General features: G+C 43.0%; 1 protein-coding gene across 1 annotated transcript in view; it reads left to right on the plus strand.

The window, feature by feature from the left end:
• The window catches only part of LOC141073854 (uncharacterized), an 83,831-nt gene extending 59,719 nt beyond the window's left edge, over positions 1 to 24,112 (plus strand). The window contains exon 6 of the mRNA XM_073561357.1: positions 22,232 to 24,112. Coding sequence (XP_073417458.1) covers positions 22,232 to 23,235 — 1,004 coding nt within the window. The 3' untranslated portion in view covers positions 23,236 to 24,112. The remainder of the gene's footprint in view (positions 1 to 22,231) is intronic.
• The last annotated feature ends 332 nt before the right edge of the window (positions 24,113 to 24,444 follow it).

Raw genomic sequence — 24,444 nt, forward strand, 5'->3', positions numbered from 1 at the left:
CAATGACAGAGAAACCGTTTGAACCTCTGGATTCTGCTTCACTAAAAATGATATCACTTAAGACAGCCTTTTTGGTAGCAATAACATCTGCACGTAGAATAGGCGACATACAGGCACTTTCCAGATTGCCCCCTTACACAGAATTCTTACAGGATAGAGTAATCCTAAGGCCAGACCCGGCATACCTTCCCAAGGTAGCATCTCATTTTCATAGGACACAAGAAATAGTTCTGCCTTCCTTCCTCCCTAATCCAACCAATCCTAAAGAACAAAAACTTCAGGCTCTAGATGTTAAGAGATGCCTACTTAAATATTTAGCAGCCACAGATCCTTGGAAGAAGGAGAACGCATTATTTTTATCCTTCCAAGGTCCCAGGAAAGGGTATAGAGTGTCAAAGCGCACGTTAGCGAGGTGGATTAGGGAGGCTATCTCTCTTGCCTACACAGCAGGTGGCGGTCTGGCTCCACAGAACCTGAGGGCGCATTCCACTCGTGCCATGGCATCATCCTGGGCAGAGAGATCGGGAGTATCAATTGACCAGATATGTAAGGCGGCCACCTGGTCATCTCCTTCCACTTTTTTTAACCACTATCGGTTAGACATGGGTGCCTCCTCAGATCTCACCTTCGGGCTAAGGGTGCTGCAGGCTGTAGTCCCTCCCTAAATTAGTTTACATCTCTGTAATTCTCTCGTGGTGCTGTCATGGGAGTCCGAATAAAGTATTAAGTTACGTACCGGTAACGGTATTTTTCGGAAGCCCATGACAGCACCCTTAGTTCCCTCCCTAGTTCACGTATAAGGGTGCACCCCTTTAGAGGATTGTTTTCGCGAGTTCACCTTATGTGGGAGATGGTTTAAAGAATTGTAAATAGGATAGATAGGTTGTATATATTGTGTATATGCGGTGTACTAACCATGGTAGCCTCTCAAGCTCTGTAATCCAACTGATGCGTGGGAGAGGTGCCGCCCTTTTGTATCTGTAGGTTTCCTGTTCCCGAAGGGCGGATCCCCTCTCTCATGGTGCTGTCATGGGCTTCCGAAAAATACCGTTACCGGTACGTAACTTAATACTTTCGGACATTTTTCTTTCACAAGACCACCAACTTGATAATGTCAAGTGAAACTTTCTTTTAATGCAACAGAGACGGCGGAAATAATTTCCAAAGTAACAGCATCTAGTGACATCCTTCAGATTCCCACACGAGAACTGAAGAACAGGGACCTGGAGCGGGAATCTAAAAGGGCAGTAAACCAGTACTTGCACACCATCACCATCGCTGAATACCTCAGAATTCAACGTATACCAAGGGGCTTGTGGGTCCCCTTCAACCCACTTTTTTTTTAGGGACGACAAAGAATACTGTGCCAAATTTGAGCAAGTGCTCATTTGATTTGACGACACTAACTCTATCCTTCTAAACCTGGACACTATCAACTTCCAGATATGTGCTATAGAAAGTCAACTTACAAGCACCATGAACCAGGAAGAGTTCCAAGAGGTCAAGATAAAGAACCAAGAAACCCTACGTGCACACAGACTGGAGTTAGAAAAACGAAAGAGGTCAAAATTCTTAAGAGACAAGGAAGATTATCTGCAGAATCGCATATACCAATGGCGAGACATACAGCGTTTCTCCAGACGCCGAACCTCGAAAAGTTCCTCTGGCTCGGCCGACAGCAGGTCTGGTACCACAAGCAATACTGTCTCTACAACTTTTTTAGGGAACAACCGGGGCCAATCAAGAGGAAAATGAGGAGGGGCGGCCAATACCGCCAGGGAAACCAGAAGTCAGGTGGCGACGAGATCGCGGGTACATCCCCGCTGGTAATTAATATCTCGTCTAAAAACCTAAATACTGACCAATTACAGTTACTCGAGAAGGGGTTATCTTTCTGTCCATCATATAAATTTAATTTCTTTGAATTAAGTATGGACTTACAAAGGTTCTATCGTAATCTCAGATTAAAGGTTCATTTCTCCAAACAGGCTATCAGTACTACAATGACCCAGGACACCCCCACCTTACTCAAATTTAAGGAACTTGGACTTCCAACACATAGTTCCTATATGCCCCCCAAAGATAACCCTCCGGTAGAAACATTTATTTCCCTGCTGGAAAAAGATATCCACCTTTTTGAAAGGGAGGTCAACCAAGGTAAATTCCACTATCAAACTAACCTTAAAAAATCTGAAAAACTGGCTTTGGACAGTTTGTCCTCGGACACATCTCTGGTTATCAAACCAGCTGATAAGTGTGGGGCAATAGTGGTCATGGACAAGGCAGATTATCTGGAAGAAATCCACAGACCGCTCAATAACACAGACGTATATAAAGTCGTCTCAAACAATCCTCTTAGTTCAATAATTAACAAGATAAGACCAATCCTGGAGTACCACATGAGCGAGAGTACCATCAACAAAAAATTGGGAGATTTTCTCGTGAAAATGAATCCCATAACACCAGTGTTTTATGTATTACCCAAGATACATAAGAGGCTCCACAAACCACCTGGGCGCCCTATAGTATCTTCTACGGATTCCATTTTAGTGCCACCTGCTATGTTTCTTGAAAAAATTCTGACACCATTGGTTAAATCAACAAAATCTTTTCTGCTTGAGACAAATGCATTCTTAGCTCTAATAAAATCGTTAGGCCCCCTTCCCCATCCTCATTTTTAGTTACATGGTACGTAAACAACGTATATACGTCAATTACACACGAGAAAGGGATGAGAGCTACTGAATTACTCATGATAAAAGCAGGCATTGATATTAGGATTCGTAATCTTTGCCTGGATCTACTAGGACTGGACCTTAAGGAAAACTATTTTCTATTCCAGGACACCTTTTATGTTCAACAGGGTACAGCAATGGGCTCGAACATAGCGCCCCCCTACACTATTGCCTATATGGCAGCGTTCGAGGAGGAATTCATCTTCCCACATCCCCTGTTCCTTGAGCATTCTAGGGTTTGGCGTAGATATATCGATGATATATTTTGTGTATGGAGTGGCCCTATGGAAACACTCCTACGGTTTGACAGTTATATTAACTATGTTAAAAATCACTATACAGTACAGTGGAGACAAGATGAGCTTCTTGGATATGTTAGTCAACAAAAATAATGAAGGGGAGCTGTCTGTTGACCCTTACACCAAACCAACAGACAGAAACAGTATCTTACACTATAATAGCTTTCACCCTCCCGCCATTAAAAAATCCATCCTCAAATCCCAGTTCGAGGGTAGACAGGATAGTAACCAATAGTGACATAAAAAAATTGAGAGTGGGTGAAATGACAGACAAATTTATTGACAGGGGTTACCCCCCGGGTCTTTTAACTAAGGCCAGACAGGATAATACTCCAAGAGCCAGAAACCCTAACAAACGTATACCGTTTGTTAATACTTACCACCCTTACTCTGAAAGAATACAGGCCACTATTAATAAACATTGGGAAATCCTATCCAAAAGTTACCCGGAAATCTCTGAATTTCAAGAACACTTTCTCCCTTGTTATCGCCGACCCAGGAACTTAAGGGATAATCTGGTCATGGCAGACATGGGTTCAAAAGCATTGGTACCCAAACAAACCTTTCTACAAACAAAGAGACGGGGTACCTTCCCCTGTCTCGGATGTTTACAGTGCAATAACGTACTGAAAGGACATCAGATTTTCCACCCCCAAACAGGTAAGTCAATACCCGTGAGGGGTTATTACACGTGTGAATCCACACATGTGGTTTGTCTAATAAAATGCCCATGCCGCCTTGCCTATGTGGGTGAAACAACACAAATGGTGAGAGACAGAATCTCACAACATAAATCTAACATCAGATGCAAAAGAACTCATCTTCCCCTTCCATAACATTTTCATGAAAAAGGTCACAGCATATCCCAACTCAGGTTCCAGCCCTTGGAACAAATAGATCCAAGCAGAAGAGGTGAAAATAGAGTTAAAACCCTTAGGAGAAGGGAGGCATATTGGATCTACACACTTCAGACTTAAGAACCCAAGGGACTCAATCGTGATTATGACTTGTCCGCCTTTTTATAATGTTTCTTCTGGTATTTGTCTAACAAATAATACCCATCCACAATTTTGTTTCCCTGGATTTAGGGCAAATTTATGCAGACATTGTTGCATATAATGTGTTTTTCATGTCTCAGTGTGTCCAAATTAATTTGATTCTCTCTCTCTTCCATATAGAATCGTTAATCACTCTCTTCTACTCCCCACCGGGCACCCTGAGTCTGATGGTAGAGTATATTCCACTATATTTCCCACCTGTTTTTGGCTACTTACAAGACAGGGGTCACATGACAAATGTGCCATGGCACTTTCTTTTGGAACTTAAGATGTACTGAATTTTTCGGTAGTTTTTCCTTGTGGTACACTTTGTTACCATAAAAAGCCTTCTATCATGCTATGTAAACTGTTCTTACTGCATAGAGCAGTATGCACATTGTGGTACAGCATATTCCCACTGCTCACCAAGTTACACATGGAAGGGTTAAAATAGACCCTAGGGCACCGTTACACTACACTACGCGACGCACCAGGGATCCCGACAACGATACGACCTGGTAAGGATCGGTGGTACGTCGCTAAATGGTCGCTAGTGAGCTGTCTTACAGGCAGATCTACTCAACGATGCAGCAACGATCCGGCGATCAGTATAACGACCTCGGCGGTCATTGGGACCTTGTCACACAGCAACTTTTCTGACTACCGCCTGCGTCCATGAGTTCTGAGTCGCCAACGAGATCGTTTGTCGGCGTCAAACACAAAAATGCATGCTGGCGGGCGGGACAACAGCGATCAAAAAATGGCCCAGGACACTCGAGCACGATTAGTGAGATCGCAGCGGGGGCCCGGTCGCCGCTGTGTGTCACACGCAGCGAGATCGCTGTTGCGTCACAAAATCGGAGACGTTTCAGCGATCTCGCTAGCGATCTCGCTATGTGAGAAGGGGCCTTAACCCACCCCCAGCTCCACAGGCTCTCGCCTCCCTGCATTAGCAGCCTCTATGTACACCTACTGCGCATTGTAACAACACATAGTCATGTGACCATGATGACCTGGAAGTTCACACAGGGACCGGACCAAGCGTCCTCCTGTCCATCGCCCGGGACCTCCACACGCAGGTACTTGACAATATGACAGCCCTGTTTTCTCACATCATGCTCATAGCAGCTGAATGTCTGTGACTCGTTTTCCACACAGCACTTTGAAGCAGTGACCACAGTCGCCTCACATGGATGCGCTGCCCATAATCTGATCTACATATACAGTAACCAGGTATGATGAGCACACGGCAATCTTATACACACACTATGTGCAGATACACGTTAACTGTCACATCTCCTTATCCATACAGTGCGTGGTCACAGCGATAGTAATTACCTATAAAGGACACGCTGAACTGAATTCTGATTCCCTACACAGCATCCAGGTAATGCTGGACACATGGCACAAAGGAGGCTAAATTTGATATATTTTTTTTCTTCACAGTACTCTACCACAGCGACAGCAGTCGCCATTTATGGATGCGCTACATTAAATTTAGCCACTTTAAATCTTGCCTCCTGAAAGGGAAGGTGCCATCCCAAAAAATTTTTTCAGCAATTGAAAAAATGGAAAGAATTAATGTTTACATTTGCTTAAAAAATATTTGTTTTTAATTTTGTAAAATATGAAAAATAATTTTAAAAAGTTTGGCATTTCCACTTGTTAACACTAGGGGGAGCAGCTACTGAAATTTGGCACAAAAACCTAGTGTACAACTAGCTCACATTACTGCCCTGCAGTAATTATGGGCGGAATCTGTTGACATGGGTGTGAGGTCACTCCTCTCCTCCCCTTCTGGGTGCTTGCTAAGGGAAAAGAGAGGATGACATTTAGGAACACAGTGAGCAGCCATTTTGATGGGGCCTGAAAAGTAACTGAGGAGCAGGGTGACAGCACACAGAAATCAAGGAAACATTTCTGCTGATTGATGGCCTGTTCTGATCCAGACTTTGCATGCAAAGACCCCATTCCCCTCCTCAGATCCTGTCCTGGCGATGTGTGAAAGCGAGGCGACAGGCGCAGTCCGGGGTGACGCTGGGAAGCAGGATGGGGGGAAATGTAGCCATACAGTAACTATAAAAATGAGACCGCGCTTATCAGCTGCCTCACCAGCCATCCCCTGACTGCATCTAACTATTGCCCCTGACCCGTGTGCAGGTGCTCAGCCAGAACCACCCTAGAATGGGTCCTCTTTTAGCAGATAATACTGCAATAGAGTTCTCACATAATACCGCCATATAGATCACACATAATACTGCCATATACTTTACACATAATGCCGCCATATACTGTAGATCATACACAATACCACCATATAGATCACACATAAAGCCAACGGTGACAGCAGCACAGAGTATTTCTGGAGAGCAGTATCACACGGGATAGGATTAGATACACGGCTCAGCAGTCAGTATCAAACAGGAGAGGATTAGATACACAGCTCAGCAGTCAGCATCACACAGGATAGGATTAGATACACGGCTCAGCAGTCAGTATCACATAGGAGAGGATTAGATACACGGCTCCGCAGTCAGTATCACCCAGGATAGGATTAGATACACGGCTCAGCAGACAGTATCACACAGGATAGGAATAGATACATGGCTCAGCAGTCAGTATCACACAGGATAGGATTAGATACACGGCTCAGCAGTCAGTATCACACATGATAGGATTAGATACACGGCTCAGCAGTCAGTATCACACAGGATAGGATTAGATACACAGCTCAGCAGTCAGCATCACACAGGATAGGATTAGACACACGGCTCAGCAGTCAGTATCACACAGAGGATTAGATACACAGCTCTGCGGGCAGTATCACACAGGATAGGATTAGATACGCGGCTCAGCAGACAGTATCACACAGGATAGGAATAGATACACCGCTCAGCAGTCAGTATCACACAGGATAGAATTAGATACATGGCTCAGCAGTCAGTATCACACAGGATAGGATTAGATACACGGCTCAGCAGACAGCATCACACAGGATAGGATTAGATACACGGCTCAGCAGTCAGTATCACTCAGGATAGGATTAGATACACGGCTCAGCAGACAGTATCACACAGGATAGGATTAGATACGCAGCTCAGCAGTCAGTATCACACAGGATAGGATTAGATACACGGCTCAGCAGACAGTATCACACAGGATAGGATTAGATACGCGGCTCAGCAGACAGTATCACACAGGATAGGATTAGATACACAATAAATAAAGTCCGTGGAGCCTCATTTAAGAGTCTCAAACACGGGGACTAATGTTGGTCTACTAGGCATTGCACCCACCTAGCCAGAATCCTGCTCCACACTGATGAGGGGCAACACCTCGAAACAGCTGTCTGTGGATGGATAACTGGCCTTGGTATTTCCATTGTCATATCTGTAAACTCGTAAAGAGCTGGATATTGACTTAAAGGGCCACTTAATATGGTGGTAATGGTGGTTTCCGAAAGGAGCCACTCCTTGGCTGGGTCCTTCCCTGGAGGAAGATCTGGCTAGTCCCGTGTTTGAGACTCTTAAATGAGGCTCCACGGACTTTATTTGCATATTCGTATTTCCCAGGGAGCAATGCACCTAGGATTTCACTGATTGAGCGCCTTTGCCTGCTGCTGCAGTGTTTTCTTTAACTGGTCTCCCTGAGGTCAGTGATTGTTTCATGATGAGGATTAGATACACGGCTCAGGAGACAGTATCACACAGGATAGGATTAGATACACGGCTCAGCAGACAGTATCACACAGGATAGGATTAGATACACGGCTCCGCAGTCAGTATCACATGATTAGATACACGGCTCAGCAGTCAGTATCACAATGGATAGGATTAGATACACGGCTCAGCAGTCAGTATCACACAAGATAGGATTAGATACACGGCTCAGCAGTCAGTATCACAGGTGAGGATTAGATACACGGCTCAGCAGTCAGTATCACAGGATTAGATACACGGCTCAGCAGTCAGTATCACAATGGATAGGATTAGATACACGGCTCAGCAGTCAGTATCACACAAGATAGGATTAGATACACGGCTCAGCAGTCAGTATCACACAGGAGAGGATTAGATACACGGCTCAGCAGTCAGTATCACAATGGATAGGATTAGATCTTTTTTTTTTTTTTTTTTTTTTTATATAGCGCTAACATATTCCGCAGCGCTTTACAGTTTGCACATATTATTATCATCACTGTCCCCGAGGGGGCTCACAGTCTAAATTCCCTATCAGTATGTCTTTAGAATGTGGGAGGAAACCGGAGTACCCGGAGGAAACCCACGCAAACACGGGGAGAACATACAAACTCCTTGCAGATGTCCTTGGTGGGATTCGAACCCAGGACCTCAGCGCTGCAAGGCTGCAGCGCTAACCACTGAGCCACCGTGCCGCCCAATTAGATACACGGCTCAGCAGTCAGTATCACAATGGATAGGATTAGATACACGGCTCAGCAGTCAGTATCACAGGTGAGGATTAGATACACGGCTCAGCAGTCAGTATCACACAGGAGAGGATTAGATACATGGCTCAGCAGTCAGTATCACACAGGATAGGATTAGATACATGGCTCAGCAGTCAGTATCACACAGGATAGGATTAGATACACAGCTCAGCACACAGTATCACACAGGATAGGATTAGATACACAGCTCAGAAGTCAGTAACACACAGTATAGGATTAGATACACGGCTCAGCAGTCAGTATCACACAGGATAGGATTAGATGTCCAGCAGCTGGTCGGGTGTTTTGGAAAGAGCAGCTCGGTCTCTAGGAGCTCGTCCTGGTTCCTCTCCTGCAGCTGGTATGTGCAGAGTGAACATCCAAGCCCTGTTATGCTGGAACAGTACAGCATCGAGGGCTTGCAATAGAGTGTAAATGGAGCTAAAAGGAAAGCACTGGGCTCTAATAAGATGGCGCCTGGCCACACCTACAGCTGTGAATTGAGCTGCCCACAGCAGCGGGCCCAGTTCACAGCTGATGCTGCTGCAATGATACAGATAGGGGTCGGGAGCCGATCTTGTCTCTTATGCCCAGGGACTGCCGTAAATGAGCATGGAAAGTGTAAATGTGGGACATAGAGTTTAAACGTGCAAAGTTATGAATTTATTGGGCACAGCTCTAGGCTGGCCGCATTTTCCTATGGATAACACATTGCATTGGCTAATACTTGTGACGTTTTCCTCAGGCATTTTCCTCTTCTCATCCTTCTAGCTTACTTGAAGCACACTGTCTTATCCCTCTGAAGCAGGTGCCACTCGGATTTTTTCCTACCTTATAAGCACTAAGGAGCACCCATATCCTTTACAGTTATAAGAAATATATTAATACCATGTGCACTCCTGTCTATACACCTTTCCTTAATAATACCATATACTCTTGACTCCTAGGTATTTTATCTGGACCAAATAAGGTCTCATCGCGAGATATGTTTTCCGCTGCGGCGACAACATTTTGTGCCGCTATGACAGAATGAAACTCAATATAGTTCTAGTTATGTCATTTATGAGACAATGCATCATATGACTGTTCTTCTTTTGTTTTATTCATTATTTTATTCATTATTTTTTCTTTCCTGTTTGTATATTGTAGCAAGATACTCTGATGAAGGTCCAATGTAGGACCGAAAACGTTCAGTTATTTCTTCTGTTTTTGTCTGGATGCAAAATAAATGAAATTTCCTCATCTTTCATCAATTTGAGTGCCAAGTTTATTTTTGCTTAGATTACGGGTTGGATACCCTACCTGAGCACCATCCACAAGTCATTTTTGTTGAGTGCCTTTATGTTTTTTACCTTTCTATCTACTAATCTCTCGGTTTGTTGGTGGTACACCAACGTGCTCAGCTGTTTGACCTGGAGCAGCTTACATAGCTCCTTGGTCACCTTTGACATAAAAGGAGTCCCTTGATCTGTGAGGATCTCCTTTGGTAACCCATGGCGAAAAACCATGGCAAACAGCTCGCAGGCTATTAGTTTTGCAGATGTGTGGCAAAGAGATATCTCCTCTGGCTACCGCATGACAAAATATGTTGATGGTCACAGGCGGATTTCACTATAGGTCCTACCAGATCCATTGTCATCCGCTCAAATAGTACTTTTACAATGGACTTCGGAAATGGCCTCACCTTGTTGCTGAGAGACTCCATTTCCATCACCCTTTCTCGTGCCCAGGCCAGAGTTGGACCCTGGGGCTGAGCGGTCTCCTCAACCTCTCCTGCCAATACCTCTAGGGGAAACCTATTGACGTTACACTCTGTCCCTAGGTTGACGACCCCCTACGGCAGGTATTCCCGACTCGGGATCTTCAGGTTCTACACCCGGAATAACATTTACCTTGGGAGGGTTAACCTTGGTCTACCACAGGGACCAGAGTTGGTGTAAGTCTCTTCCCAACACAGTACCATATGGAAGGGTCTTCACCACTCCCACCACATATTTTATTTCTCCACACGGTGTGGAAAAAGTAACCTCCGCGGTTGGGTGCTCTCGGAGTTCCTTATGTATACACACCACCCTCACTTTTTGTCCATTGAGGCTGTCCCCGGCAACAAGAGACCCATGGACCAGAGTCACTAAGCTCCCCGAGTCCAAGAGATCCTCAATTTGGTACCCGTTGATGAGTACCTGGCACAGTTGGAGTTCGCTGCCGGCAGTGCCTATATTTGCGGTGCTGACTCCCTGGGCGTACATAGACATACAGTGAGTATACCCACAGTACATGGGTTCAGCTGTCGGGGCAGTTGGCAACCTCATGCCGGGGCCCTTGGCACCGCCAACACTTAATAGCTGCAGCACGACCCTACCTTGGGGTCGATTTAGGGGAACTGGGTCTCCTATCACTCTCACTTCAGGTTACTCCCTCAGTGCGGGCTCTGTCCTGGTTGGCCCCAGCAGAGGGTCAGGTACCTTTCCCAGGCTCCTTGGCTGGCGGTGACAGCCGAAGTGGAGCAGTGTCCCGTATAAAATCCTGGGTGGCCGTATACCGCTCAACCATTCCAACCACCTGGTCCAGAATGTCCGCTTGCCCCACCCAATGCTGTATGGCAGCTGACAGAGCCCTAACCAGCCAGTCGACCACCACCCTCTCTACCATCTGGAAAGGGGTTAAAGTCTCAGGCTGGAGCCATTTTTTTTTACCAGCAGTAGCAAATCATATGCCTGAGACCTGGCCGGGTGAGACGCCGCAAAGGACTACTGGAAAACCCGTTGGGTCCACACATGTGTTATCCCCCAGTCGGGCAAGGATCTCACCACTTATTTCTCATGGCCCAGGGCATCCGCCCAACTGAGGTCCAAGTAGGCCTTCTGAGCATCTCTCGTCAGGAATGGGGCCACCACTTCAGACCATTGGGTCAATGGCAAGCTCTCCCGCTCAAAAAAGGTGAGGAACACCTCCAAATTATCCTCAGGTCTCCTCTTCGGTAAAGCTGACTGAACATGCCTCCAAACGGATTGATGTCGCTGATGCCGCCTCTTGGATAGCCGCGATCAACAGGTTATTTGTCTGCTGCTGTTGCTGATTATGTAGCTCCTGGTGCTGCCACCGCTGATACTGCAGTTGCTCCTCCTGCCATTGAGACTGCAGCTGCTGCCGATGCTCCTGTTGGCGCTGCTGAATGAGGACCAACTGCTTCAAAAGCTCCTCCATTGCCTTCTCTCTATCATATGCCTCAACTCTCTCCTTGTCCCTCCAGGAGACCCAGTATAAATTGGCCTCCAGATGGTATCTTACACCAGTCAGATTTGGCTCATTTTGGAGCATCCAACTCACCGTACTGTTGGAGAAACTGCGGCAAAAGTGACATCTTTCACATTTTCTGGGATTGCCCCTCAGTAAAGGCCTTATGGTACCAAGTGTCTCTTGTTATCGATACACTAATAGGAAAAAGACAGTTATTTACACCATCCTTAGCGTTACTGTCACTAAACTCTGACAATATCGATCCAGCGATGAAGCACCTGATTATCCACATATGTTTAGTGGTAAAAAACACCATAGCATTTCACTGGAAAGACCAGCTTCTTCCGAATATTAACACAATTATTGAACTAGTTGCTCGACATCGTTCGTACGAGCTCAAATTTGCTCTGACATATAATCATTTCTCAAAGTTCTGTGACAAATGGTCCAAATGGGACCAAACATTTCCAGCATCTATTGTATAAAAGGTTAACCAAATGATGTAAAGGTTTGTCTGTTTGTCTTTAGGCCATAAAGGCCACAGTTAAACTATTAATGTATTGATTTGCTACTAATTGGCATATTACCATTATATTTAATGGTATGTTTATTGAGTTCATCTTTCTTTCCTCCTCCCTCTCCTTCTCCCACCTTTTTCCCAACCCTACCTTCACGCTCCTATTCTCTCCCCCCCTTTCTAACCTACCCAAAATGTTATAAACCATAAAATTGGTTGGACAACAAAAGCTCCTCCATCTTCTCGGCAGGCTTGGTCTACAGCGTTGCAGGCCTAATCACTGACATTTAGCATGCTTTCGGGTATGCCTCAGTTCACACTGCCCGCGTTCTACTACCATATGTAGTGCAGCGGGGTGCAGTATGACAAGACAGGCAGTGACACAGGAAAGTTCAAAACAAACATTTTAATGTCAGAACTCACAAAGTAAACAGCACATGGTATCCTTCGGATTGCAGATGGGAATCAAGACTGTCCGTATCGGAGACCTATTGTCGTGGGCGACTGCACCATCATGCTATGCTGAGGGGTGCCAGGCCTTTTGGTTTCTCTTGGCTGCGTGTTACTTCAAATAGGCTGAGCCTTGCAGAGCCACCTGCTCTGCAAGTTTGCACACCAAGAATGACACACCAAATTCTTTGCTGCGGACTTTTTAAATTGAATCTGTGGCCAAGGCCCTCTTGTAAGTCCTGGCCTGGAGGGAGCGAACTGCCCCACTACCATCCTGTAGTTCGCTCCAAAAATAAAAGCCCTTGCCAGGTTTTCTTAAATCTGCCTTGGGCAAATAGCTTGCTCACGACTAAACTTATTATTTTGCACTGCAATCAAAGCTACAGTGGGTATGGAAAGTATTCATACCCCTTTAAATTTTTCACTTTGTTTCATTGCAGCTATTTGGTAAATTCAAAAAAGTTAATTTTTTCTCATTAATTTACACTCTGTACCCCATCATGATTGAAAAAAAGCAGAAATGTAAAATTTTTACAAATTTATTAAAGAAAAACTGATATCACATGGTCATAAGTATTCAGACCCTTTGGTCAGTATTGAGTTTCAGAAGCAGAAGTTTTGAGCTAGTACAGCCATGATTGTTCTTGGGAATGATGCAACAGGTCTTTCACGCCTGGATTTGGGGATCCTCTGCCATTCTTTCTTGCAGATCCTCTCCAGTTCCGTCAGGTTGGATGGTGAACGTTGGTGGACAGCCATTTTCAGGTTTCTCCTGAGATGCTCAATTGGGTTTAGGTCAGGGCTCTGACTTGGCCAGTCATAAAAGGTCACAGAGTTGTTCTGAAGCCACGCCTTTGTTATTTTAGCTGTGTGCTTAGGGTCATTTTCTTGTTGGATGGTGAACCTTCAGCCAAGTCTGAGGTCCAGAGCACTCTGGAAGAGATTTTCTTCCAGGATATCTCTGTACTTGGCCGCATTCATGTTTCCTTCAGTAGCAACCAGTCGTCCTGTCCCTGCAGCTGAAAACACCCCCATAGCATGATGCTGCCACCACGTTTCCCTGTTGGGATTGTATTGGGTAGGTGATGAGCAGTGCCTGGTTTTCTCCACACATACCTCTTAGAATTATCACCAAAAAGGTCTATCTTCATCTCATCAGACCAGAGAATCTTATTTCTCATAGTGTTCATGTGTTTTTTAGCAAATTCTAAGCGGGCTTTCATATGTCTTGCACTGAGGAGAGGCTTTCATCAGGCCACTCTGCCATAAAGCCCTGACTGGTGGAGGGCTGCAGTGATAGTTGACTTTGTGGAACCTGCTACCATCTCCCTACTGCATCTGTGATGCTCAGCCACAATAATTTTGGGGTTCTTCTTTACCTCTCTCACCAAGGCTCTTCTCCCACGATTGCTCAGTTTGGCTGGATAGCCAGGTCTAGGAAGACTTCTGGTGGTCCCATACTTCTTCCATTTAATGATTATGGAGGCCACTGTGCTCTTAGGAACTTTGAGTACTGCAGAAATTTTGTAACCTTGGCCAGATCTGTGCCTTACGATTAACAGCAAGTGATCTTCTAGCTAGAAGACTCTATCTATACCAGCAAGCTAGAGAAATACCAAAAATAAAACTAATCTACTTTATTCAAAATTGAATTAAAAAGGACTTAGTCCATTCATAAAAATGTACATGTACAAAAAGACAAACACTTACAAAAACCGCTCAATCTGACGCGGTAAGACCAAATTTTCAAGCACCCTATCGGTATACCCTTGGTGTCTTTATCCAACTCTCCATAGACACCCCCTCGGAGTATCCGCTTCGTGTGAATTTGTTTCAAAAAAACACTCTCATGGTGCTAGAAAAATGTCTTTCACAGATCTATTGTACTTTATGTGCCACTTCTGTGTAGCATACATAATCATCACTAACAATGATCTTGAACAAATATCATATTAACAGCCTTATTCAAATAACCACCTAAAAATAAGAAATGGCATGATAGACAATCTGTAATTATATATAACCAAGGTGTGAATCAAGGCATTTCCCTTTTTTGATCATACAATTCACCACCTTTACAGATTTTTTATGTCATTTGGTATATCATGGAAAGATCTCACCCGAATCTATACATTCATGGGTTCCTCCATGTGACGCTCCCTTCTCCCTACGCGTTTCACCACACAGATCATCAGGGGAGTACTAAGTACAGCGTTATGCCTACATAAGAAAAATGCCATCACTGGGCTGTTCATTTATCTGCTTTTTATAGCATGCACTCTTTAGTGTGTTCCCGCCTCATAAAGATGGGCGGGTGTATGCCCATGACCATCTCCTGTTTCTATGTCACCGTAGTGACAAGTCTGTCACTTCTATATTCATTAACATCATTCACTCGCTCACTCTCATAGCATATTAATACTATGCGATTGCTTAGGCCTCCGTTTAAAACATATGATTGTGCGCATTCTTTTCTTTATCGGGTTGCATAGCAACGCATTGACATCAGCTTATTCTAGCGCATGCGCATTCTTCTTTACAACGTCCAGCCCTCTTTTTTACGTCTCGGCGTCTATTTACTTCCTTATAACAGCATCAGGGGAATTATCGCGCCTGCGCACTCACAACCATAGCCGCTTCTTTGCAGGCTTTAAATTCTTAGTGCACGCTAATCCCCTTATCATGCCTGCACTCTCCACAAACACCCGCTTCTTTGCAAACTATGATTTATACATGCATAAAAGTTCCTCTTATCGCAGGAACATATAATCGTGCGCACTTTTCTTTATCGGGTTGCATAGTAACGCATTGACGTCATCTTACTTTAGCGCATGCGCATTCTTCTTTGTAACGTTAAACCTACTTTTTCACGTCACGGCGCCTATTTACTTCCTTATATCAACATCAGGGGAATTATCGCGCCTAATGGTATAAACTTTCTTGTTGTTCGTACTCCTAAAGGTTTTCCCTTGTGTTACTGACTGACATGCAACACAGTTACCACACCTATAGCACCCTTTAACCTCTCCTTCTAACCAGGTACGTGTTTGAATCTCTCTGAAGTGACTATGCATTAGTCTATCTTTTATAGATTTGTTCTTTCTGTATGTTACTTGTGGTTTAGAACCTAAGGTTTTCTCTATATCCATATCCATTTTAAGAATTGGCCAATGTCTTTCTAAAATTGCTTTAAATTTTTCTGATCCATTCGACAATTTATTAATTGTCGAACCACTGGAGTAATTTACAAGGCAACGTGTATATGTGGGATTGAATATATAGGGAAAACAAGAAGGGAATTCAGGAAGAGAATACGTGAACATGTTGGTGATGTGGTGAATAAAAGAGATACAGCTATAGCTAACCACATCAATAGGATACATCAGGGTGATCATAGCAAAATTCAATTTGTTGGGATCGAGAAAGTTCCTTACCCCCATAGAGGAGGTGATTGGGACAAAGTGATCCTTCAAAGGGAATGTAGGTGGATTTTCTGGCTGAGAACACTCCAACCAACAGGCCTGAATGACCAACTATCTTTCATGGCTTTCTTGTAAACTAATTAACCCATATGCAATGAGATGGAGCCCCGGAGGACAAGCTCCATTGTGCCCCACGTAAAACCAGATCCCTGTATAGGGGTTAAAGGGTAGTGTGGTTACTCAGGAGGGAATCCTAAAGGAGCTATACTTCTCTATTGGGTTATTTTCCTTTTTTTGTTTGTCTAAACACGGAGTCAATACCTTAGGAATAAAAATGGAATGGGATCAAGAGAAGATAAGAAGTCTCTTTTGGATGTCTAAGGTCTGAGCAAAATACTGTACATTGTCTTGAGTGATCGCTCGGGATAGTTGAGAGGATTTTTTAAGGGGATATTTAATAAAGTTTAATACCCTCAATATCCTGAAAGTCCTAAAACTGGATAGTAAATATTGAAATATGCCCAAAATGACTGTGAAACCTATTTCTTTACAAGGGTAAGATTTATGCTTATAGGTCTAGTTGAGGATTAGATAGTGAGCATTTTAGGTATAATTTGTGACCACAATGTAAAGCATTGATATTCCATTCACCCTGAGGGCGGTATAAGTGCTCTCATGAAATAATCCTGTGATAGGAGGAATTTTTATGCATCTATAAATCATAGTTTGCAAAGATGCGGTTGATTGTGGAGTGCGCAGGCGCGGTAAGGGGACTAGCATGCACTAAGAAGTTAAAGCCTGCAAAGTAGCGGCTATGGTTGGGAATGCGCAGGCGCGATAATTCCCCTGATGTTGATATAAGGAAGTAAATAGGCGCCGTGACGTGAAAAAGTAGGTTTAACGTTACAAAGAAGAATGCGCTAAAGTAAGATGACGTCAATGCGTTACTATGCAACCCGATAAAGAAAAGTGCGCACGATTATATGTTCCTGCGATAAGAGGAACTTTTATGCATGTATAAATCATAGTTTGCAAAGAAGCGGGTGTTTGTGGAGAGTGCAGGCATGATAAGGGGATTAGCGTGCACTAAGAATTTAAAGCCTGCAAAGAAGCGGCTATGGTTGTGAGTGCGCAGGCGCGATAATTCCCCTGATGCTGTTATAAGGAAGTAAATAGACGCCGAGACGTAAAAAAGAGGGCTGGACGTTGTAAAGAAGAATGCGCATGCGCTAGAATAAGCTGATGTCAATGCGTTGCTATGCAACCCGATAAAGAAAAGAATGCGCACAATCATATGTTTTAAACGGAGGCCTAAGCAATCGCATAGTATTAATATGCTATGAGAGTGAGCGAGTGAATGATGTTAATGAATATAGAAGTGACAGACTTGTCACTACGGTGACATAGAAACAGGAAATGGTCATGGGCATACACCCGCCCATCTTTATGAGGCGGGAACACACTAAAGAGTGCATGCTATAAAAAGCAGATAAATGAACAGCCCAGTGATGGCATTTTTCTTATGTAGGCATAACGCTGTACTTAGTACTCCCCTGATGATCTGTGTGGTGAAACGCGTAGGGAGAAGGGAGCGTCACATGGAGGAACCCATGAATGTATAGATTCGGGTGAGATCTTTCCATGATATACCAAATGACATAAAAAATCTGTAAAGGTGGTGAATTGTATGATCAAAAAAGGGAAATGCCTTGATTCACACCTTGGTTATATATAATTACAGATTGTCTATCATGCCATTTCTTATTTTTAGGTGGTTATTTGAATAAGGCTGTTAATATGATATTTGTTCAAGATCATTGTTAGTGATGATTATGTATGCTACACAGAAGTGGCACATAAAGTACAATAGATCTGTGAAAGACATTTTTCTAGCACCATGAGAGTGTTTTTTTGAAACAAATTCACACGAAGCGGATACTCCGAGGGGGTGTCTATGGAGAGTTGGATAAAGACACCAAGGGTATACCGATAGGGTGCTTGAAAATTTGGTCTTACCGCGTCAGATTGAGCGGTTTTTGTAAGTGTTTGTCTTTTTGTACATGTACATTTTTATGAATGGACTAAGTCCTTTTTAATTCAATTTTGAATAAAGTAGATTAGTTTTATTTTTGGTATTTCTCTAGCTTGCTGGTATAGACAGATCTGTGCCTTGCCACAATTCTGTCTCTGAGCTCCTTGGCCAGTTCCTTTGACCTCCTGATTCTCATTTGGTCTGACATGCACTGTGAGCTGTGAGGTCTTATATAGACAGGTGTGTGCCTTTCCAAATCCAGTCCTATCAGTTTAATTAAACACAGCTGGACTCCAATGAAGGAGTAGAACCATCTCAAGGAGGATGACAAGGAAATGGACAGCGTGTGACTTAAATATGAGTGTCTGAGCAAAGGGTCTGAATACTTATGACCATGTGATATTCAGTTTTTCTTTTTTAATAAATTTGCAAAAATTACTTTTTTTCAGTCAAGATGGGGTGCAGAGTGTACATTAATGAGAAAAAAACTAACTTTTTTGAATTTACGAAATGGCTGCAATGAAACAGAGTGAAAAATTTAAAGGGGTCTGAATACTTTCCATACCCACTGTATATCTGTGACTACCACGCAGTCCAGCGGTCTTAATACACCTCTATGCGCATCCTGGGGGACACACAGGGACCCTCACACATAACACCTGTCACTGCCTCACAATACCTAATACGTCATAGGTCGGGAAGGGGTTAAGACATTATTATTATTTGTATAAGGTAACACAGAGAGCAAAATAAACAGCCACCCTGGTAATTAAAAAATATTCAGCCATGGGTCTAGAGGAGGACTAACCTCCATAATGTTACGTAACTGACCTGGTAGATAGTACAAATCAACATCTTTCTTTATCTACTTGTAGTGTGAAGATCAGATGTAGTTTTAAGTCAATTTTATGCAGAAATATGAAAAATTTTCACAAACTTTCAAGCACCAGTGTAAGGAGAAGTGATTTACACAAGAACCAGGGTCGGACAACTATGTTTGCAGAGGACACTGCTGCAAATAGGACATTTTCAGATCCCCAGTGCTCCCAAATTCAGCCAATGTTTTTTGGCTTGCATGACATACAGTGCCTTGCGAAAGTATTCGGCCCCCTGAAACTTTTCAACCTTTTCCCACATATCATGCTTCAAACATAAAGATACCAAATGTAAATTTTTGGTGAAGAAACAACAACAAGTGGGACACAATTGTGAAGTTGAATGAAATGTATAGGTTATTTTAAATTTATGTGGAAGTTCAAAAACTGAAAAGTGGGGCATGCAATATTTTTCGGCCCCTTTAATTTAATACTTTGTTGCGCCACCTTTTGCTGCGATTACGGCTGCAAGTCGCTTGGGGTATGTCTCTTCCATAAAGGCCAGATTTGTGCATTGTACAACTGATTGTTGTCCTATGGACAGACTGTCCCACCTCAGCTGTAGATCTCTGCAGTTCATCCAGAGTGATAGTGGGCCTCTTGTGTTATGATTGAGTCACCGTAGGAGGCAAAAATAGAAATGCAGCTAAGTCCAGAAAACCAGAGAGGTAGGCAGCTATCGGATTGCAGACCCCTGAACCTATCAACACAACTAGCAGTAGCCGTGGGGGGCTCCTACGATGCCCTAGGCCCCTCGATCACAGCCGGAGGACTACATAGCCTAAAGACAGAAAGGGAAATCTAAACTGCCCCAGAGCAGACCCCAAAGCAAAAGGCAGCCCCCACATATAATGACGGTGAAGCAAGAAGAAAGAACAAAACACAGACAGAAAGATAGACTGAGCAAAGATGGGGCCCAAACTAACTTAGATAGGAAAGGACAGGAAGGCTGCTGTCTGCAATCCGTGAAAAACCCTATGAAAATAAGAGCCAACAAACTGACAGTAAAAAAGGCCCTGAAGACGCTAGGCTTCAAAAAAAGCTATGTCAGTACTCAGGAATATTCTGAAGACAGAGCAACAGGCAAAAGGAGATTCTGCTCACCCCAGCAGGGAATGGCAGAATCCAGAAAAGCAGGGAAAACAAAACACTAATGCAAAAAGGCAAAGCAGAAATCTTAGCTTTAGATGAGCAGGAATCAGACTGGTTTCCTAGAAGTCCACAGAGAAATCACCCGCAGGGAAAAAGGGCGTCGGCAGCCTTATATCCAGTCAGTAACTCCACTCAGCCAGTCATCATGATCAGACCCAGGTGTTTGACAATCAGGCTCACTACCTTTCTCTACCAGAAGAGGGAGTTCCTCGGGCCTCAGTAGTGAAGGGGAAAATGAACTCACAACACTCTTGGCTGCATCTCTGATCAGTCTTCTCCTTGTTTGAGATGATAGTTTAGAGGGACGGCCGGGTCTTGGTAGATTTGCAGTGGTATGATATTCCTTCCATTTTAATATGATCGCTTGCACAGTGCTCCTTGGGATGTTTAAAGTTTTGGAAATCATTTTGTATCCAAATCCGGCCTTAAACTTTCCACAACAGTATCACGGACCTGGTTGTTGTGTTCCTTGGTCTTCATGATGCTCTCTGTGCATCAAACAGAACCCTGAGACTATCACAGAGCAGGTGCATTTATAAGGAGACTTGATTACACACACATGGATTATGTTTATCATCTGTCAGGGTCCTGTCAGGGCCGGCAAACTGCCACAGCTGAACAGGGTGACTTACCCACATTGCGGGAGGGCCCAGGGTTAGATACTGCAGGGAAAACTCAGGCAGACAGGACCTGGGACACTGAAGGTAGCAAGCGGTGGAAGGACCTACGATCATGTGACTGCAGGGGACGGGGCTTAGCGTCCTGCTGGTGGAGATGAATGCAGAATTCTACTACCGGGATCCTCAGGTCAGACAAACGGGGGTCATACACGGAGAGGGTGGCGTGGTACCAGAGGGACAAGCAGAGAGTATTCAGAACGTAAGTAATGGGTCATACACGGAGATAGCAGCACAGTACAAGAGGGGCAATCAGAGACTAGTCAGGACATAGGCAATGAGTCAGAAACCAGAAAAGCAGATACACAGTACAGAATCATGAGACAAACTCACAACAGGGGACAGAACCGGGTCAGAACCATATAAGCAAGCTAGAAGACAATCAGAAGAGACAGGCACACAGGGGTCACCACACTCGGCCAAAGGCAAAAGTATAACTGACGGGGATTGGAGTTTTCCAGGGCTATAGGAAGCTCTCCTTGAACCAAAGAGAGGCCACAATAATTAACCCCAGGCGTGCAGGTCAAAGCCTGCACTGGACTCAAGACTTTAACCCCTGACGTGCAGGTCAAAACCTGCACTGGGATCATGACATCATCATTAGTCATTTAGGACAACATTGGATGATTCAGAGATCCACAATGAACTTCTGGAGTGAGTTTGCTTCACTGAAAGTAAAGGGGCCAAATAATATTGCACACCCCACTTTTCAGTTTTTGAATTTCCACAAAAATTTAAAATAACCAATGAATTTCGTTCAACTTCACAATTGTGTCCCACTTGTTGATTCTTCACCAAAAATTTACATTTGGTATCTTTATGTTTGAAGCATGATATGTGGGAAAAGGTTGAAAAGTTCCAGGGGGCCGAATACTTTCGCAAGGCATTGTATATAAGAATATGAAGGACTTGTTCTCCTATCTTTTATCCACTGTTTAGTTACTTTAATAAAAAGATATTCAAAACCTTACTTTTTTCTCTAAAGCCTTAACTTGTGTACATGACTAATCTCCCCCAATGTGATTTTGCTCTGTCCTATGGTGCTTGTATCTGTCAGAGAATGTATGAGTTGAAATCTCCTAATAAAACTGACTACAGATCCCTGTTATGAGTCTCCTCTGAATGTATAACTGGAATAGATTCATGACAGACACAGGAAATCATGAAAAGTGGCTATAATAGAGTAGTGAACATTTGTAACCTGGTGGCCAACAGTGTGATTTCAGTACCTCTTTGTAGTCTATTGTTTAGTTTGCACAGACGTGTTATAAAGTATATAATATAAATAGTATTATAATTCCAATGCAATGATACTGAAAAATAACAAAATAATTTTTATTCTTGGCAGGTGACTTTACCTGGAGCACTGAGGGATGGCTGATATTCTCAGATTTTTCAGCAGATAATTTTCATATGACACCCGATACTTATGAAGAACACGTCATTATACCAGATACACCTCAAGATGTTATTAGAAAAAAATTATCATCTGATCCTGCTCAACAGGTCCTTGTTTCTGCTTCATCAAAGACAAATATGCAAAACAAAAGTCACAGAAGGGCTGTTGAACATGAAACAACTTACACAGGGGAGAAACCATTTCCATGTTCGGAATGTGGGAAAGGATTCACAAATAAATCACGTCTTGCTACACATCAGAGAATTCACACAGGGGAGAAACCGTTTTCATGTTCAGAATGTGGAAAATCTTTTACACACAGATCATGTCTTGTAAGACATCAGAGAATTCACACAGGGGAGAAACCATTTTCATGTTCAGAATGTGGGAAATGTTTTACAAATAAATCACATCTTGTTAGACATCACAGAATTCATACAGGAGCAAAGCCATTTTTATGTTCAGAATGTGGGAAATGTTTTAATCGGAAAACACATCTTGTTGCACATCTGAAAAATCACACAGGGGAGAAGCCATTTTCATGTTCATATTGTGGAAAATGTTTTCCACAGAAAGCAAGTCTTGTTATACATCAGAGAACTCACACAGGAGAGAAGCCATTTTCATGTTCAGAATGTGAGAAATGTTTTTCAAATAAAGCATCTCTTGTTATACATCAGAGAATACACACAGGGGAGAAGCCATTTTCATGTTTAGAATGTGGGAAATGTTTTAATCGGAAAACACATCTTGTTGCACATCTGAAAACTCACACAGGGGAGAAGCCATTTTCATGTTCAGAATGTGGCAAACGATATAGTGATAAATTCACACTTTCAAAACATCAGAGAACTCACACAGGGGAGAAACCATTTGCTTGTTCAGAGTGTGGGAAATCTTTTACACAGAAATCAAGTCTTGTCGCACATCAGATAATTCACACAAGGGAGTAGCCATTTTCATGCTCAGAATGTGGGAAATGTTTTACAGTGAAATCAAGTCTTGTTACACATCAGAGAATTCACACAGGAGAGAAACCATTTTCATGTTCAGAATGTGGGAAATGTTTTTATCGGAAAACAAATCTTGTTGCACATCTGAAAACTCACACTGGAAAGTAGCCATTTCCTTTTCGTTTTCTAAATCAAAGTTTTTGTTTTTTTTGTAACTGCATAATATAACAATAAACAGAACATCTAAGTCTGGAAAATGAATAACAGAAAAAAGCAATAATACACTTAATTACATAACGAATCAAAGCATATGAATAAAGAGGGATCATCATGGTACAAATATCATGAAATCTGTGTAGTATATGGATAAGCAAGACACTTCAAAGATGACAAGAAAAAGAATTGTCAAGAGGATCCATGGGTATTTATCACTTAATAGAGTAGATTGGAATACAATCAGAGTGTAAGGATGTTGATTGGCTGGAAGGTATTCGACAATTTGTTGGTCTATGGAAGTGCAAAGAAGAGACAAACTTTAAAGCACCTTTAGCCTAGTTTGGTAGAGTGGAAAATAGGGAATTGTTTCCCAGTGAAACCATTTAGTAGCGGTTGTAATAGTCGTCTTGTGTTTGGACCATCAGCTTTTCCATAGCATGGGTTCTAGCCATCTCTAAGAAAAACATTTTTCTGAAGAATAGGGGGGTTCTGAATTCCAGTCAAGTGGTATTATTATTTTGGCTGTCTAAAGTAGATGCCTTTTGAGGGTATGTGCACACGTTGCGGCTTTGCCTGTGGAATTTTCTGGGCAGATTCTTGCTCTCTTGGCAGAAAACGCAGTTAAAAATCCATGCAGATTTGATGCAGATATTCATTCGGATTTGTATGCATTTTTGTAAGATAAATAAAGATATATTAACAAAAAAAATTGTGATGTCATTTTCATGTCCAACCTCTTCTTTTACTTACTCCATTGAAGACCATAACATCATTACTTTTTTAACCATAAACTTTTTATTAAATGTAAATAAAAGTCATTAACAACTATTTAGCCTCCAGTCATTGTACAACGTTACAGAAATTTCCTCAAAACATTAATCGGCTAAATATAATCATAATCTAACAGCTAAATATTATAGCAAAAAGAAGGGGAAAGGGAAGGAGTGGTGACAACAGATTATTATACCCATGTGTTACCATGAATAGCTCTAT

The sequence above is a fragment of the Dendrobates tinctorius genome, unplaced genomic scaffold, assembly GCF_039654945.1.
Source record: "Dendrobates tinctorius isolate UK_male_01 unplaced genomic scaffold, ASM3965494v1 ptg000014l, whole genome shotgun sequence".
NCBI lineage: Eukaryota > Metazoa > Chordata > Amphibia > Anura > Dendrobatidae > Dendrobates > Dendrobates tinctorius.